The sequence below is a fragment of the Bos indicus genome, chromosome 3, assembly GCF_029378745.1.
Source record: "Bos indicus isolate NIAB-ARS_2022 breed Sahiwal x Tharparkar chromosome 3, NIAB-ARS_B.indTharparkar_mat_pri_1.0, whole genome shotgun sequence".
In the NCBI taxonomy this organism is placed as follows: Eukaryota; Metazoa; Chordata; class Mammalia; order Artiodactyla; family Bovidae; genus Bos; species Bos indicus.
The window spans coordinates 68,773,853-68,791,786 of record NC_091762.1 but is presented as its reverse complement, the minus strand read 5'-3'; the positions used below and the strand labels follow the sequence as shown (position 1 = coordinate 68,791,786).

At 41.4% G+C, this 17,934-nt stretch overlaps 1 protein-coding gene across 10 annotated transcripts in view; it reads left to right on the top strand.

Annotated features, from left to right (window-relative positions):
- ST6GALNAC3 (ST6 N-acetylgalactosaminide alpha-2,6-sialyltransferase 3) overlaps window positions 1-17,934 on the top strand; it is a 626,405-nt gene that overhangs the window by 197,991 nt on the left and 410,480 nt on the right. For 3 of the 10 annotated variants that reach the window (XM_070780186.1, XM_070780174.1, XM_070780194.1), the window contains exon 2: window positions 3,179-3,361. The exons of the other annotated variants lie outside the window; for them this stretch is intronic. In XM_070780186.1, coding sequence (XP_070636287.1) covers window positions 3,263-3,361 — 99 coding nt within the window. In that variant the 5' untranslated portion in view covers window positions 3,179-3,262. The remainder of the gene's footprint in view (window positions 1-3,178; window positions 3,362-17,934) is intronic. 10 annotated transcript variants of the gene reach the window in all.

The following is a 17,934-nucleotide window of genomic DNA, read 5'->3' as shown; positions in this document are numbered from 1 at the left end:
CAAACCTATGTCCATTGAGTTGGTGATGCCATCCAACCATCTCATCCTAGGTTGTCCCCTTCTCCTCCCACCTTCAATTTTTTCCAGCATCAGGGTCTTTTCAAATAAGTCATTTCTTTGCATCGGGTGACCAAAGTATTGGAGTTTCAGCTTCAGCTTCAATCCTTCCAATGAATATTCAGGACTGATTTCCTTTAGGATGGACTGGTTGGATCTCCTTGCAATCCAAAGGACTCTCAAGAGTCTTCTCCAACACCACAGTTCAAAAGCATCCATTCTTCGGCACTCAGCTTTCTTTACAGTCCAACTCTCCCATCCATACCTGACTACTGGAAAAACCATAGCCTTGACTAGACGAACCTTTGTTGGCAAAGTAATGTCTTTGTTGGTCATAACTTTCCTTCCAAGGAGGAAGGGTCTTTTAATTTCATGGGTGCAGTCACTATCTGCAGTGATTTTAGAGCCCCCCAAAATAAAGTCTGACACTGTTTCCACTGTTTCCCCATCTATTTCCCAGGAAGTAATGGAACCGGATGCCATGATCTTAGTTTTCTGAATGTTGAGCTTTAAGCCAACTTTTTCACTCTCCTCTTTCACTTTCATCAAGAGGCTCTTTAGTTCTTCTTTGCTTTCTGCCATAATGGTGGTGTCATCTGCATATCTGAGGTTATTGATATTTTTCTTGGCAATCTTGATTCCAGTTTGCGCTTCCTCCAGCCCAGTGTTTCTCATGATGTACTCTGCATATAAGTTAAATAAGCAGGATGACAATATATAGCCCTGATGTACTCCTTTCCCTATTTGGAACCAGTCTGTTCTTTGTTCAGTTCTAACTGTTGCTTCCTGACCTGCACACAGATTTCTCAAGAGGCAGGTTAGGTGGTGTGGTATTCCCATCTCTTTCAGAATTTTCCACAGGTTGTGGTGATCCACACAGTCAAAGGCTTTGACATAGTCAATAAAGCAGAGATAAATGTTTTTCTGAAACTCTCTTGCTTTTTCGATAATCCAATGGATGTTGGCAATTTGATCTCTCGTTCCTCTGCCTTTTGTAAAACCAGCTTGAACATCTGGAAATTCATGGTTCACGTACTGTTGAAGCCTAGCTTGGCGAATTTTGAGCAGTATTTTGCAAGTGTGTAAGATGAGTGCAATTGTGCGGTAGCTTGAGCATTCTTTGGCATTGCCTTTCTTAGGGATTGGAATGAAAACTGATCTTTTCCAGTCCTGTGGCCACTGCTGAGTTTTCCAAGTTTGCTGGCATATTGAGTGCAGCACTTTCACAGCATCATCATATAGGATTTGAAATTGCTCAACTTGAATTCCATCGCCTCCACTAGCTTTGTTCATAGTGATGCTTTCTAAGGCCCACTTGACTTTGCATTCCAGGATGTCTGCTCTAGATGAGTGATCATACCATCATGATTATCTGGGTCATGAAGATTTTTTTGTATAGTTCTTCTGTGTATTTATTCTTGCCACCTCTTCTTAATATCTTCTGCTTTTGTTAGGTCCATACCATTTAACTGTGTAACCTTGGGTAAGTTACTTAATGTCTCTTAGCTTCAGTTTCCTCACACTAGCATGGTATATCCTTGCAAGATGCTATGTTGATTAAATGGACTCATGTAAAGCACTTATAATAGTGCTAGGAGCATAGCAAGTTCTTGATAAACACTACATACTGGTATCATCATGGCTGATATGTAAGTCAGAATTAACTAATCATATGTGCTTGCTTTCTTGTGTGCTAAGCTGCTTCAGTCATATCTGACTCTGTGTGTCCCTATGGACTGTAGCCCGCTAGGCTTCTCTGTCCATGGGATTCTACAGGCAAGAATACTGAAGTGAGTTGCCATAACCTCCTCCAGGGGATCATCCCTTATTATACAGTATCCTTTATATATAAATTCATATGTCAAGGACTCTCTGTGCCCCACTTCTTGTCACTTCTGTCCTCCACCCCCATTCTCTTATTAAGGTTACTGGGGAACTGTATCATTGGTCAGATGGTAGCTCAAGGAACATGGAATCAACAAAGAAAAGAGGTCATTTAGGCATATAATACTAAAGCTCTGGAAAAGTGACAAAATAGCCAAACCTCTGAATGGTGGTTATCTGTCTGGTAATGGAACTGTCTTAGTTTTCTCAGCTCCAGTGTCTCATTCTTTTGGACACTGCTACGTAAAGACATTTGCCCCTCTGAACATCATGTTCCTCTAATGCTAATCCCTGGCAGTTGACATATTCTTTCTGTTGATGTGTTAGCACTATTCATTAAACCAAAGTCAGGGTCATCCTTCTTGTGGATCTGGTAAGTGCTCTTTTTCTTTCCTTTGTCTGCTGATTATCTTTCATGCCTGGATGGTATCTTGCAATGACATACCATTATAATACCATTGTGACTTCATACAACATGCAAAAACCATTGCATACTCATGGAGCTGGAAGGAACCACACAGATTACCTCCGTCCCCCTCATTTTACAGATGACGAACCTTCCTTAAGTAATAGCCTGAAATTCTATTAGAACCAGCAGAGAATGTGTCTGAAGGGAGTTGGGGTTAGCTCAAGGCAGCCACATCAGCATAATAGTAGTTACTTCAATTTTTCTTCATACGGCAGTGGGTTCATTAGTTATAATGAACCTATCTATCTATATATATTATAGCCATCAAATTATCTTCAGTAACTAGATAGGTGTTATTAGTTTAAACATTTAAGACCCGTGAAAATATTTTGGTTCACTGAGCACGTCTGCCATATGCACTTAAGGAGATTCTTCACTGAATGGTAATTGTAGTAACTGCTGCCCTACTCTTGTAATATCTTCTATAAAAATAATAATTTGTGCTTCAAATGTCTGTTTCTGTGAGTTGCTCCAAGTACGTTGCAGGAATCCCTTACTTAAATCCATCCTTTGAGATGGAGAGTGGAATAGCTTACTGTGGAGTAGCTCAGAAGGAGGTGGGGAGGAGTCTCAGGAGCTCCTATAATCTGGATCAAAACCCGGTCTTGTTCAGATGACATCCTTCTTAATCACATTAGAATAAGAATTTAGGTGTCCAAGACTGTTTCACGTTTGTTGAATTAATAGATTCTCATTAAACTCCTCTGAAATAATAGCAGTAGATATTGTATCAGGTGATTAAAACAAGACTGTGCTCTGTTGCTTCAGACTCTTTGACACTCCATGGACTGTAGCCCACCAGACTCCTCTGTCCATGGGATCTTTTCATTAAGAATACTGGAGTGAGTTGCCATGCCTTCCTCCAGGAGATCTTCCCAACCCAGGGATCAAACCTGTGTCTCCTGCATTGCAAACAGATTCTTCACCTCTGAGCCACTGGGGCAGTCCAAGGTAAGGAAGACTTATTTGGCCCTAAACTGATTATTGATAAAACCATACCCCATGACTCTTGACTATAAATTTAAGGCTTTGTCTGCTGGATTATATTACTCAGATAAATGTTTTACACTTTTAAGAAGTGGCCTTTACACCTCTAGATTACAAAAAATAAATTACCTATACCTCATTATATGAAGCAAGTTAGCTCTTTCAGGAATATCAAGAGACCATTTACACAGCCTGTAAAAGATAGCACTCAATGCTATTTTGCTCCAGGAATGTTTATATGGGTAATATTTGACTCTGGCAACTGCTTTGAAGAAAGAAGAAAAGCCATTTTGGCTAGAGGAAGGACAATTAAAAATCGACACATCATCTTTCAGGGTGTCATGTTTTGGGGGCATAATTCAATCTTTTGAAACCAATTATGGTTACCCCAAACATCAAGGTTACCTGTAGGCAGGTCACTATAGTTATGTGGGGTCGCAGTACGAGTACAATGTCACGTTATAGGCTAATAACCCAGCTTTGCTAACCATCTTAAATCAAGGCCATGCAATTCAACTGTAACATTTCACTTCAGTGCACAAACATCACATTGCTCTTCTGTGTTGCTATTTTCTTTCCTCCCTGTGTTTTTCCTGCCTCTACTGCTCCTCATGTTCCTAGGTTGTGAAAACACAGTGCCCACAAATGCAACTACATTTCCTCTCAGGTCTTTACTATAAGCATATACTTTCTTCAGAATTAAAGTGAAGGTAGACTGAAAACGAGACATAGGACATTCTACTTACTACTGGTTCTGTGGCCAGTGTTCATTGAACTCATTCCTATGCATAAGAGCAAGGGTTTGGGATTTTGGCAGACCTGGGATGAATCCCAGCTCAGCTAGTTACTGGTTGCATGACCTTGTTCAGGTCAGTTTCCTTATCTATAAAATGAGGAGGATAATACTTGCCTCATAGCATAATTATAAGGATTAAAGAAAAGTGTGTATAAAGTCTCAAGCTTAGGACCTAGGATAGAGGGTTTTTCAGTAAATACATCTTTCTGTGTGTTTCAAATCATTGTATGCCTGAATATCACCTGCAGTGTGTATGAAAGCTTCATATTCTTATACTCACAGCCATCCCCCTCCAAGGCTTTGGGAGCAGTAAATCTGATTAAAGCCCAGAAACCTACAGTTTCACAGATAAATCATCTGAGGATCATAGTTAGGAAAATCATGCTTCAGGTTCTAAGCAAATGGGCTGTATAATGAGTTCTTCAAACTTTTCTGGGTTATGGTCAAATTCCCTCAGTTTTTCAGAGGCAGAAATTATAACTTTCAGGGGTCAATTCACCAACTGCAAATAGCTAGTAGCAGAAAATTGGGTGTTGTGGAATGTATTCACTTACCACATGTTACTGGTCACCTTCTCTCTGGCAAACCCTCCCCTAGCTGCAGGCAAATCGGGGACAGACAAGGCAGGCATGATGGTGGAGCACTCAGCGACCACCTGCCTTTCCTGGGCACCCAGGGCTCCGCTTCCCAGGACAGCTCTTTTTCAGCATCATGATAACTCTGTCAAGTAGGTCTATGGATTCTTTCAAGTCCCCACTTTCTAGGATTTCTACTCTTGCTTCACAACTATGCTGGGTCTTGAAAGAAACTGTTTCAGAGGAAGAAGAGCTGGAAGTCTTTGCTTTGTTGGGACCAGACCCTGCATTCTTGGCTAGGACCAGGAATTTACTTGTTTTTATCATCCAGTGTGGGGCAACAGGTGTAACCTCTCACTTCCGAGGTTGCACCTTTAGAGGTGAAGCCTTTTAATGCCTACAGGCAAGGTCAGGTCTCTAGAAACAAAACAAAAGCTGTTTGAGGGCATGTCTCACAACTGGCTCAGTGGGTGCTATCTCCAGGTCTCATCTCCCTCTTCTATCTTGATTCCAGCCACCCATATGAGTTTCCGGTTGCCACCTTCCCTGTGAGTGCAGCAGTCACTAACCACACTCTCTTTTCTTCCACTTGAGGCAGGGATAGTCCAGCATGTTGACAAGTTGGAAACTATCAGTCTTTGCCTTATTTGACTCTCCAGCCATGTTTTTAGTTTGGTGACCACATACAGTCTGGGGCTCAGCTGCTCTGGGGGGGACAGTCACAAGTGGCCCAGGGTTGTGTTATTGGGTTGTGTCCTATGGAGAGTGGTGCTCAGGCGTCCTTGAGAGATAGCATGGTAAATAGTGAGAGAACTGGGCTAGGGGTCAGTAGTGCTAGCGAAAGCCCCTCTGCTCCACGCAGCTGCCCCACCTTGGCCAAGTCCCCTGTCCTTCTAGAGAATTCCAACTCTTCTTCCAGTCCAGGACTGCTGTCGGGCAGGAGCACACAGTGTCTGCATTGAGATCTTTTCTGACACACTTTGACTCAGGTTCCTGAGCCCTTGTCCCCAGTTATGGATTCTCAAAGTCTGTCCTCTTGATCATGACCCTTTGCTTGATGAACCTATGGAACTATCCGCCTCCTTCTTCCAGCTTGCACTGACCTCTCTTCTCTTGGACTTGGTTACTGGGCTGTTTAGTGTCTTGATAGATCATCTGCTCTGTTGCCTGCCTTCCCATCCCACCCAAGCTCTGTCCCACTGGGGTCCAAAGTCAGACAAGGCAGAACTGCATTCCTCTCACTGTCTTCCCCTCTGCCTCTCTCTTTCCTCCTTTGTTCCAGAGAAGAGCACCTGCATCCACCCCCTCCCCCACCAATGTGCTTTACCACCTTTTCTTCAGGGCCCCACTGAAAATCAGATAAAGATTCTGAAGGAAAATATGTCAGTACTGAGGCTGAATATGAATCTGATCTTCATAATTCTCAGATCTGAGAATAATATGTATTTTCTGAAGAAAGTAGACCATTATCTTAATTATCACCTCTGTAAAATTGCTAGCGGTCAGAGGCCCAGGAAATGACTTTGCTCTGACTATGTGTGATATGCAAATGTAGTGAATTCATGGCTACTGAGACCCCAGCTTTAAAATCAGCTCTTTGTGAATCAAAAGCAGCCAATATTCTGTAAATCCTCCCCAGATAGGGTTTCTTACAGAAATACTGGCAGACTCTGTAATGACTGTGGCTGCTTTGATATGAGGATGTAGTCAATATCTCAGAAAAAAGACTTCAACTTTCTACCTTCAGCAGTATAGAGAGGAGGGGAGGAAGTATTCGATGTTCTCATGTCCGTCTGACTCAGCGACCAAAATGCTTTATAATTTTTTAATTGATTCGTCTGGATAGAGTCTGTTCCCTGTAGAACTCATAGATCTCCATTTACATAGGAGAGAAAATTGTAGTCATATCCCCATGGCTGCTTGAAATTCCATTATTGATGTGATGAGCTCTTTGTTCCCCATTTTGATACAGAGAAAATATTGACTGAGGAAAATGCACGAAATATATCTTTCTCCACTAATAACTGAGAAGTGGTAGTGGTGATGTTTGTTAATTCAAGATTTGTTTTGCTTTGCCAAATGGATTTGCCATTAATTTCACTCAGGCCATGCAAAACTCTCCATCAGCAACATGCAGAAATAGAGGTAAGATTGTCGAGTGGTTGCCAGAATTTGTCTTGATGCTACTTGATGGAGATTTAAGAGAGAGAGAAAGCAAAAGCTATACATTGTGCTGGGAGCTGGAGCCATTGGCACGGAAGGGTGCTCTGAACTGACCCTTTCCTCTCTGAGCCCAGCCAGCTGACCCTCAACTTCCCCTTCAGTTCCCACACCCAACTAGTCAGCAAAACCATGCACAGGTGATCTTGATTTGAAGAGGGAAAGAAATTGGGTCTTGAAGTCTCAGAGCTGAGGTACTTGTGCAGTAAACTCTAAGAGGCATTTCATTTTTAACTAGCTTCATGTCTCCCTTGGTTTCACAACAACTCAAAGAAAATACTTCAGGAAGAAAGCAGAGCTGCTGGAAATTACGGGCAGTACCTGTCGACTGAATGAACTTGACACGGCTTTTTTCCTATTGTTTTGACAGGCTTGCGTTTCGCTTTATGCAGCTGGTGTACGCTCTGCCTACCTGTGATGTTCCTGTCTTTCCCTGGCCCAACCAAGGGCTCCTTTGTAAGATCACTTTGCCACCAATACTACACATTTTGGCACTTTGTGTGGCTTTGTATTGCTGTTTCATGTTTAATATCTTCACAGGATTTAATGTTTTTTACTATAGAAAGACTGTATTCTACTAAAGGGAGATTATTTGACTTTGGTTTTAGACTATAAGCTGCAGTCAGCTGTGAAGAAGTTAGGAACCAAATGTGCAGCCCACCTCCAGCTAAGTGGATAGAATCGTGTGGTAGACACTGGGTCATGGCCCTATTCCTGGCTTTATAGTGAGCTTTCTTTTTCTTCCTCTCCTTTCTCCTTGTTGTCTGTCTCGTCTAAACCTCTTTCAATCCTTTTAGGGATTAGGCCGAGTATAAATAACCTTCCATACGCTAAGCCAGAGGTCAACACAGGTGCTTGCAGCCTCCAGGCAGGTAATGAAATGACTCAGCCCAGGGTAAAGGGCATGGCCTGTCTCCTCACAGTACTGGGCAGCAGTGGCCACACTGGAAGGAGGGCTTGTTGTTGCCAAGTTTTTAGATTTTTCAAAACAAGTCAGATGGAATCTTAAGTAAGCTCTACAATTTTTAAACATAGCGATTCATGTGTGTGTATGTGTTATATATATATATTCCTAGGTGCACCCCCGACCCCCACTCCCCCGCCCCAGTGTTTAGCTGTCATAGTGCACCACTGGTTTGCACTGTCTGCTTTAAAATTTTATTTGGTAGCTACCTAGTTGTAATAGGATTGACTGTCCTACTGTGGCTCTCTGCGTATAAAGCCACGCATATCTGGTCACTTGCCAAATGCTGTTTGCTGATCAGCAAAAGCTGTTGAAGGATTCTGAAAGAATAGAAAAAAGGAAAGCTAATTGCTTAGTTCCATAAAGACCATGGACTGTCACATTCGCTATGAATATACCTGACACAAAATCCTGGACCTTGCTAATGAGTGCTGTCTTCTCTCCCAGACTCTAACTGCTCTAGAATATATGTGTGTTTGAAGCCCAGTGAGGCGTTCAGTTAGAGTCGTAGCCATCTTGCCAATGTGGGAATCCCTCTGAGGTTTATCATTCTAGATAAGGGATTTATCTAGATAAGGGGGCATTTACAGCCGTGCTCTCCAAATGCTGGCTCCTGAGAAAATATCTCTGACCTATAGCTGACACTGTGAGAAAAACCAAGTATTGCATGAAGTTAAAATTATTAAACTTATTTTGACATTATGTACTTGTTATTTCCCCCAAATGTGCCAAAACACCCTGAAGAGTGCCTTTGCTCAACATAATGAAAAATTGACAACCTTAGAACGGTTCCTCCCTCCCCTCTTTCTTTCTAGATTGTGTTGGTCTCTGAAATGGAAGAGTCTTTGACCAGACTTGCGCAAAGCCTTTAGCTGATGGAAAGTGCAGAGAGGAGGGGAGAGGGGCAGGGAACTCCAGCACAGGAAGACAACATCCATTCTTAGTGAAAGTGATGGCATTTGTGAGGGGGGCCTGTCCTCATTCAGCCCACACTTGGAAGAAATTTACCTGAAAGCTGTTGCAAGCAGGTCAGGGTTTTGTTTTCTTGTTGGCGGGGGTGGGGAGGGGGGCTGCTGGTGATACTGACCTTTTCTAGTTTTGGAAGGAGAATGTATGACTCTTGAGAAACAAAAGATCTTATTGTCAGCATGTTTGAATTCAGCAAACACACCTGGAATGGCCCCATCCAGGGATGATGGGCTCAAAGAACATGGATGATACCATGTAACGTTGACCTATGTCATGTGAGAGTTGCCGAGCCTACTTTTTGGAATTGGCTGCCATGTTTGTTTTATAAATTGTTCCTCATATCGATTCTTTAATTGATGGCTGTGGAAGAGAAGTCTCCCTCTTGTTTATACTCGTCTCCGTAGGGACATAAGGATCGGCCTGCTTATTAAATAAAAGTATCCCTAGTCCTTGTTGACTTGGCAAATTACTTTCTTGCTGAAAATTTTGCAAGCTGTAGAGTGGGTGTAAGGTGGTTTGCTATAATGGAAAAGGTTAGAAAAGAGGATCCTATGTCCATTTTTAAAAACATTACTCATTCGTCTGCACCAGGTCTTAGTTGAGGCATGTGGGATCTTTAGTTGCACCATGTGAACACTTATCTGCAGCATGTGGGATATAGTTCCCTGACTGGGAATTGGACCTTGGACTGCTGCATTGAGAACACAGAGTCTTAGCCACTGGACTTCCCTATCTCCATTTTGAAGTGATACTTAAGTAATGTCACTTCTTAGAACCAGAAGAACTTATTCTTGGACTGAGAGAAATTATTCATAAATTCAAAATTATTCACAGTAATTTATTGAGGACCCCTTTTATCCCAGGATCTATTCCAGGCACTGGGGCTATAAGCAATCACTAGATAAAACAGACCCAAAGGCCTGTCCTTTGCTCCAGTGGGACAAAACAGACAAAATCAAAACAAAATCAAATCTACAACACAGGAGTACTATTACATAGTATGTAAAGAGGAGACAATTCTATGTGGAAAATAGAGCCAGTTCAGGGTGATTAGAAGCATGGGAAAAGAGACTGCTACTTAAAACAGAGTGGTCAAAGCAGATGCACCTGACTAGGAGACATGGAGTGGCAATTTTATTTATGCTTTAATAAGATTGCTTCTAGTGAGAACAGACTGCAGAAAAGCTAGGATGGAAGCATGGGGGACCCATTAGGAGGTCAATGCAATAATCCTGGTGAGAGAGGCTGGTGACTTGGAGCAGGTGGCAGCAATGGAGGGGTAAGGAGCAGTCAGATTCATACAATTATATGATTGGATACATTTATGAAATATGGAGGGACTTTAAGGATCGTTTAGACCTCATCTGAAGCCAAATAGGGAACAGAAGTGACTGAAACTAGCTGCATGACAAAAGAGCTTTTTAGAAACAGAGTGCTATGCCCTGTTACATTAAAATTTAAAACATCATGTGAACCGAACTAAATATATTTGCATAATTGGGCTGTGAACTTCCAAACTTCATCCTGTAATAGTCAAGCCCTTCATTTTACAGATGAGTGATTCAAGGTCCCAGGAACTCCATTGACTTGTCCAAGGTCATTAGAGGCAGAATCAGGACTGGAACCTCAGGCTTCTTTGTTTCTAGTCTAATGTTCTTTCATTACCTCTGTACTTGAACCGTGAAAAGCTTTTCCACCTTCATGTCACTCTCTGAGTAAGCGCCAATGGAATAAAATGCTTTTTTTCCCCCCAACTGAGGCAGCATGATGTGTTCATTTTACTGTCCTTTCATCTCTATCATCAAGTGTCATCTTCTTAAACCTGCAGACCCTCTCCTGTCCCAGCCCCCTACAGAACTCCCTTGGGACCGACTGTGTGCCCTAAGGATTGTGAGTGTTGAGAGTACAGGGGTAACTAAGATGCTCACTAGTGTGGTGGACAGTGCAGTGAGGTAAAGAATAACAGAGAGAATCTATACAGAATAGGCACAGAGGGCTGTACTTTGTTTTGAGCAGCTTGGTGGATGTGTCAATGTTTACAAAACAGATAAAACAGATTATTGTGGGGAGAAGAGAGGCCATTTATAAAAGTGTTCAAAGGTTCACTTATAGTCCTTTCAGTGATGTGAGATTTGTTGCATTTATAAACTTAAAAAATTATAGTCTTTTCTCTTATAAAAGAAATACATCCTGGTATATGGAATAATTTAATATATTTCATAAAGTAGGCATTGTTAGGGAAAAAATGTTGAGAAAATTAGATATCTGGGGAAGTATCAAGTTATATTTTCATCTCATATTGTAGACAGAAATAAAAACCTCCAAGGATTAGAATATAAATGAAAAAAATCATAAAAAACTCTAAGGAAACTTAATGGGTATTTATTTGATCTCAGAATGTAGAAAGATTTTGACTACAAGGAAAAGTGGACAAAACAGCGTTTATTACATAAAAATTAAAACACAACCAGAAAAATATTCATAATACATATTTAAATAAAAGTTAATAACCTTAATGTAAAAAGTTTATGTGCTAAGTCACTTTATTCATGTCCAGCTCTTTGTGATCCTATGTATTGTAGCCCGTCAGGCTCCCCTGTCTATGGGATTTTCCAGCCAAGAATACTGGGGTGGGTTGCCATCTCCTCCTCAAGGGGATCTTCCCCACCCAGGGATCGAACCCACGTCTCCTGTGTCTCCTGCATTGCAGGAGAATTCTTCAATGGCTAAGCCAAAGTTTATGTGTATCTTGAAGGAGAAAACCCAAACATTAATAGATAATTAAGAGGAATAACTCCAAATTCACTAAAGAGGAAATCTAAACGGCAAATAAATGTACAGGAAAAGCTTTCGCCTTCCTAGTATTCAAATAAGATGAAAACGCCTCTGATGTCATTTTCTGTTTGTCAAGTTGGTAAAGGTAAAATACAAGTTTTAATGCTTAAAGCTAGTATAGAGCCATTTGTATATTCCTGATAGAAATATTTCCTGCTATATCAGTCTGGAAAGCAATAGGCAACATGCATTCAGAGCCTTAAGATATTAATATTCATTGACTCATTAATATTACTTTTATTCTTAAAAAGAAAAAGCTAAAATTTGAGCAAAAGATTTACATCACAACCATATTTATAATAGAGAACAGTTGCAAACAATCTAAATATCTGTTCAAGATGTGTGTTTGCTATACCACACATGCTCTGTCCCTAAGTCGTGTCCAATGCTTTGAGACCCTGTGGATGAAGCCTTGGAGAAGGCAATGGCACCCCACTCCAGTAGTTTTGCCTGGAAAATCCCATGGACAGAGGAGCCTGGTAGGCTGCAGACCATGGGGTCGAGAAGAGTCGGACAGGACTGAGCGACTTCACTTTCACTTTTCCCTTTCATGCATTGGAGAAGGAAATGGCAACCCACTCCAGTGTTCTTGCCTGGAGAATCCCAGGGACCGGGTAGCCTGGTGGGCCGCTGTCTATGGGGTCGCACAGAGTCGGACACGACTGAAGCGACTTAGCAGTAGCAGCAGCAGGACTGTAGCCTGCCAGGCTCCTCTGTCCATGGAATTCTCCAGGCAAGAATACGGGAATGGGTAGCCTTCCCTCCTCCAGGGGATCTTCCCTGACCCAAGAATTGAACCTGTGTTTCCTGCATATCCTGCATAGGCAGGTGGATTCTTTACCACTTTGCCTGGGATGGTGGAATGCTATTTCTGTAAGTTTACCTCACCACACACAGTCCACACAGTCCTTATGCCACTCTTGTGGTTTATATCTTATGGAGGTCTACTGCTAAGTGTCTGTGGCCGTTTCCAAAGCCAGTGGCACATCATTGCTTGATTCAGTGGGAACATGTTATATGGCTCAGAGATGAGAGTCTCATTTATCACAGAAACTTTGGAACATAAAACTGAAGGAAAGAAAAAGACCAGTCATAATCATGACTTCCAAAGTCAGACATATTTTGGTATTTTTCTTTTTTTAATTTTTGTAAAATGTATTCATAGTTAGAGGGAATTTTACTTAACTGTCATCTGTCAATAACGAACAACTCCTTTAAACTATGCATAGATTATATATGTGTGTACTTGTGGATTACATATATATTTATGTATATATGTGAGCAAGTTTCATTCTAATTCTCTAAATATAGACTCTGAACCTATTGCAATTTATATTAATTTTTAAAAGTTTTTATAAAGATTATAATTTACCCGCAGCCTTTTAAAAACACAACCTGCTGTGCAAAGTGAAGTTGGAGGACCCAGCTGTGAAATCTGTCTCTGTAAGTCTTTTAACCACTCGGTGGCCTGGAGCAAGCATGGGGCGGGCTTTCATGAGTTTGCCCTCATCTCTCCCAACCTCCAGTAATACAGCCTTATCTCTGATCAGCCTCTTCTCCCATTACTCATTATTTCATGTCAGGAATCCCCAAGCAAGCAATTCAAGGACCTTGAGTGGAGCATGAGTTAAAGCTATTTCCGTGGCCCATATTTCTTCAATCAATAAAAGATTGCCAGCAGTTCTATAGTCAGAACTGAATAAATTCTAATTTTATTCTATTATTTTTAAAATGCTAGTCTCAGTCCTCCTTGTCTGATTTCTAATCTATGAGCAAACAGTAAATGCAAACATAAGCAGTTTAAGGAGTGCTTGCATGGTAAGTCGCTTCAGTAGTGTGCAACTCTTTGCGACCCTAGGGACTGTAGCCCACCAGGCTCCTCTGTCCATGGGATTCTCCAGGCAAGATTACTGGAGCAGGTTGCCATGCCCTGCTCCAGGGGATCTTCCCAACCCAGGAATCGAGCCTGCGTCTTTTCTGTGTACTGCCTTGGCAGGTAGCTTCTTTACCACTAGAGCCAACTGGGAAGCCCCTTAATTTAAGGGGACAGGTTTGGAATTGGGATGCTATTGCAGGATGCTCTCTTACTGTTTTCTTGGCAAAGTTGTGTGATTCAACAATTATTGGTAGAGACTTTCATCAACAGTTTGTTACTATGACAGCTGCTTCTGCTGCTAAGTCTCGTCAGTTGTGTCCGACTCTGTGCGACCCCATAGATGGCAGCCCACCAGGCTCCCCCGTCCCTGGGATTCTCCAGGCAAGAACACTGGAGTGGGGTGCCATTGCCTTCTCCGTACTATGACAGCAGAAGCACTCAAATACAGAGGACGTTGAGCTTCACCTTGTGTTGAATTCAAACCTGACTAAAAGCCATCGCTTCACTAGGAGATGGAAAACTGTCACTCTTTAAGACTGCATTAAGTGTGGTCTAGAGTTCTGCTATATATACTGAGTGAGAGAATAATGACATGGCATCCTGGTAGACAGACTGACCTCCTGTCCATAGGCAGACAGTGTTTTTCCAAAATCTGTTTGGTGCAGTTATAGTTTCTCGGCTTGTGGTAGATGTCCCTCTGGAAAAGTTCATTGCTCAAATGAGTTTAGAGAAAGATTCACTGCAGGGCTTTAAAATTCTAGGGTGCATTGTGAATCAATATGAACATGTTGCAACATACAGCATTTCTTAAACCTAGATGAACATGAACCCTTTGTTCATGAGAGAGAGTAGTGTTTTCTAAAGCTTACTTTGGGAAATTCTATCTTGGGACCTTGCAAGTGCAGCAGATTTGAATCTTGGTCTACAAACTCAGACATGTAAGGATTAATATTTTTATTTTTAGAAATATTAATTTGTAATTTTAAAGCCCACTACCTTAAAAATCAGAATTTTAATTTAAAAAATTTGTCCCCCTATCTATTAGTGCTGTGCCAAAGTTCTTGCTCATTTATCTACTCTTGAGCAGTTTTCTCTTGTCCTAGGCAGCTGTCTAAGGAGGCCTTAAAAATAGCTGTGAAAAAGAAGGGAAGTGAAAAGCAAAGGAGAAAAGGAAAGATATACTCATATGAATGCAGAGTTGCAAAGAATAGCAAGGAGAGATAAGAAAGACTTCCTCAGCGATCAATGCAAAGAAATAGAAGAAAACAATAGAATGGGAAAGACTAGAGATCTCTTCCAGAAAATTAGAGATACCAAGGGAACATTTCATGCAAAGATGGGCTCAATAAAGCACAGAAATGTTAGGGACTTAAGAGAAACAGAAGATATTAAGAAGAGGTGGCAAGAACACACAGAAGAACTGTACAAAAAAGATCTTCACGACCCAGATGATCATGATGGTGTGATCATTCACCTAGAGCCAGACATCCTGGAATGTGAAGTCAAGTGGGGCTTAGAAAGCATCACTACGAACAAAGCTAGTGGAGGTGATGGAATTCCAGTTGAGCTATTCCAAATCCTGAAAGATGATGCTGTGAAAGTGCTACACTCAATATGCCAGCAAATTTGGAAAACTCAGTAGTGGCCACAGGACTGGAAAAGGTCAGTTTTCATTCCAATCCCAAAGAAAGGCAATGCCAAAGAATGCTCAAACTACCGCACAGTTGCACTCATCTCACACGCTAGTAAAGGAACGCTTAAAATTCTCCAAGCCAGGCTTCAGCAATACGTGAACTGTGAACTTCCAGATGTTCAAGCTGGTTTTAAAAAAGTCAGAGGAACCAGAGATCAAATTGCCAACATCTGCTGGATCATGGAAAAAGCAAGAGAGCTCAAGAAAAACATCTATTTCTGCTTTATTGACTATGCCAAAGCCTTTGACTATGTGGATCACAATAAACTGTGGAAAATTCTTAAAGAGATAAGAATACCAGACCACCTGACCTGCCTCTTGAGAAACCTATATGCAGGTCAGGAAGCAACAGTTATAACTGGACATGGAACAACAGACTGGTTCCAAATAGGAAAAGGAGTACATCAAGGCTGTATATTGGCACCTTGCTTATTGAATTTATATGCAGAGTACATCATGAGAAATGCTGGGCTGGAAGAAGCACAAGCTGGAATCAAGATTGCCGGGAGAAATATCAATAACGTCAGATATGCAGATGACACCACCCTTATGGCAGAAAGTGAAGAAGAATTAAAGAGCATCTTGATGAAAGTGAAAAGAGGAGTGTGAAAAAGTTGGCTTAAAGCTCAACATTCAGAAAACGAAGATCATGGCATCTGGTCCCATCACTTCATGGCAAATAGATGGGGTAACAGTGGAAACAGTGTCAGACTTTATTTTTCTGGGCTCCAAAATCACTGCAGATGGTGATTGCAGCCATGAAATTAAAAGACGCTTACTCATTGGAAGGAAAATTATGACCAACCTAGACAGCATATTAAAAAGCAGAGTCATTACTTTGCCAACAAAGGTCCATCTAGTCAAGGCTATGGTTTTTCCAGTGGTCATGTATGGATGTGAGAGTTGGACTGTGGAGAAAGCTGAGTGCTGAAGAATTGATGCTTTTGAACTGTGGTGGTGGAGAAGACTCTTGAGAGTCCCTTGGACTGCAAGGAGATCCAACCAGTCCATTCTAAAGGAGATCAGTCCTGGGTGTTCTTTGGAAGGACTGATGTTGAAGCTGAAACTCCAATACTTTGGTCACCTGATGCGAAGAGCTCACTCATTTGAAAAGACCCTGATGCTGGGAAAGACTGAGGGCAGGAGGACAAGGGGATGACAGAGGATGAGATGGTTGGATGACATCACCGTCTCAATGGACATGGGTTTGGGTGGACTCCCAGAGTTGGTGATGGACAGGGAGGCCTGGCGTGCTGCAGTTCATGGGGTCACAAAGAGTCGAACAATACTGAGCAAGTGAACTGAACTGTAACGATCTCGAGGTCTTTCCTGGACAGTAGTTACAAATAGGGATGTAAATCTTTCTCCTCTTCTGCTCTCTCTCTTTACTCCAATTGTGTTTTCCTCCTTATTCCTTTTTATTTTAATTTAAACATGACTGATTTACAATATTGTGTGTTTCAGGTGTATAGCAAAGTGAATCAGTTATACATGTATGTATTTCTTCATATTATTTTCCATTATAGGTTAGTACAAGATATTGGATATAGTTTCCTGTGTTATACAGTAAATCCTTGTTGTTTTCTTATTTTATATACAGTTGTTTGCATATGTTAATCCCATACTTCTGATTTATGTTTCCCCTCCTTGCCTTTCCCCTTTGGTAACCATAAATTTGTTTTCTGTGTTTGTAAGTCTATTTTTGTGTATCTTCCATTAAGTTCTGCTGGTTTATTTTTTCCTTAATTGATGGTTTCTCAGTATTTAATGAAATTACCCCTCCATCACTTACATATTAAAAAAAAACAGGGGCGTATATTGAGTTATATGTCTGGATGGTTCACTGATAATGGACCAGGACTGGTTTGATTCAGCAGTTAAATAGTATCATCAAGGCACCAGTTTCATTCTTCCTTTTGAGCCTAAGATGTATTTCTTTGTCGGGAGGAAAATGGCTAAAGTGATTCCAGGCTTTATGTTTACATACCGTATCTTCCAGCAGTAGAGACAGTTGACTTTGGGTAGCTTCTGAGAATATAAAAAAATCCTTCTCTCACAATAAGTGGTTTCCCTGATGGTGCAGGGGTAAAGAATCTGCCTGCCAATGCAGGGGGACACAAAAGACGTGGGTTCCATCCTTGGGTCAGGAAGATCCTCTCGAGGAGGAAATGGCAACCCACTCCAGTATTCTTGCCTGAAAAATCTCATGGACAGAGGAGCCTGGCAGGCTACAGTTATGGAGTTGCTAAGAGTTGGATGCAGCTGAGCACAAGACAAAACTCTCCTGTAATAATGCCCATCAAACCTCTCAAAACATCATATTGGTCTTCATTGGATACCATAAGTCCATTAAAATCATTTTATAACTTTAAAATATATATATACCATATAAGATACATGGAGAATGGTGGTCTAGTTGCTAGGTCGTGTCTGACTCTTTGCCATTTCTGTGGACTGTAACCTATCAGGCTCTTCTGTTCTATGGGATTCTGAAAGCAGAAATACTGGAGTGGGTTGACCTTTCTATCTCTATGGAAAATAATATAACGTAAACTCTCATCTAGTTTAAGGAATAGAGTATTACCAGTTCTGTCGGGGGTCGCTTCCAG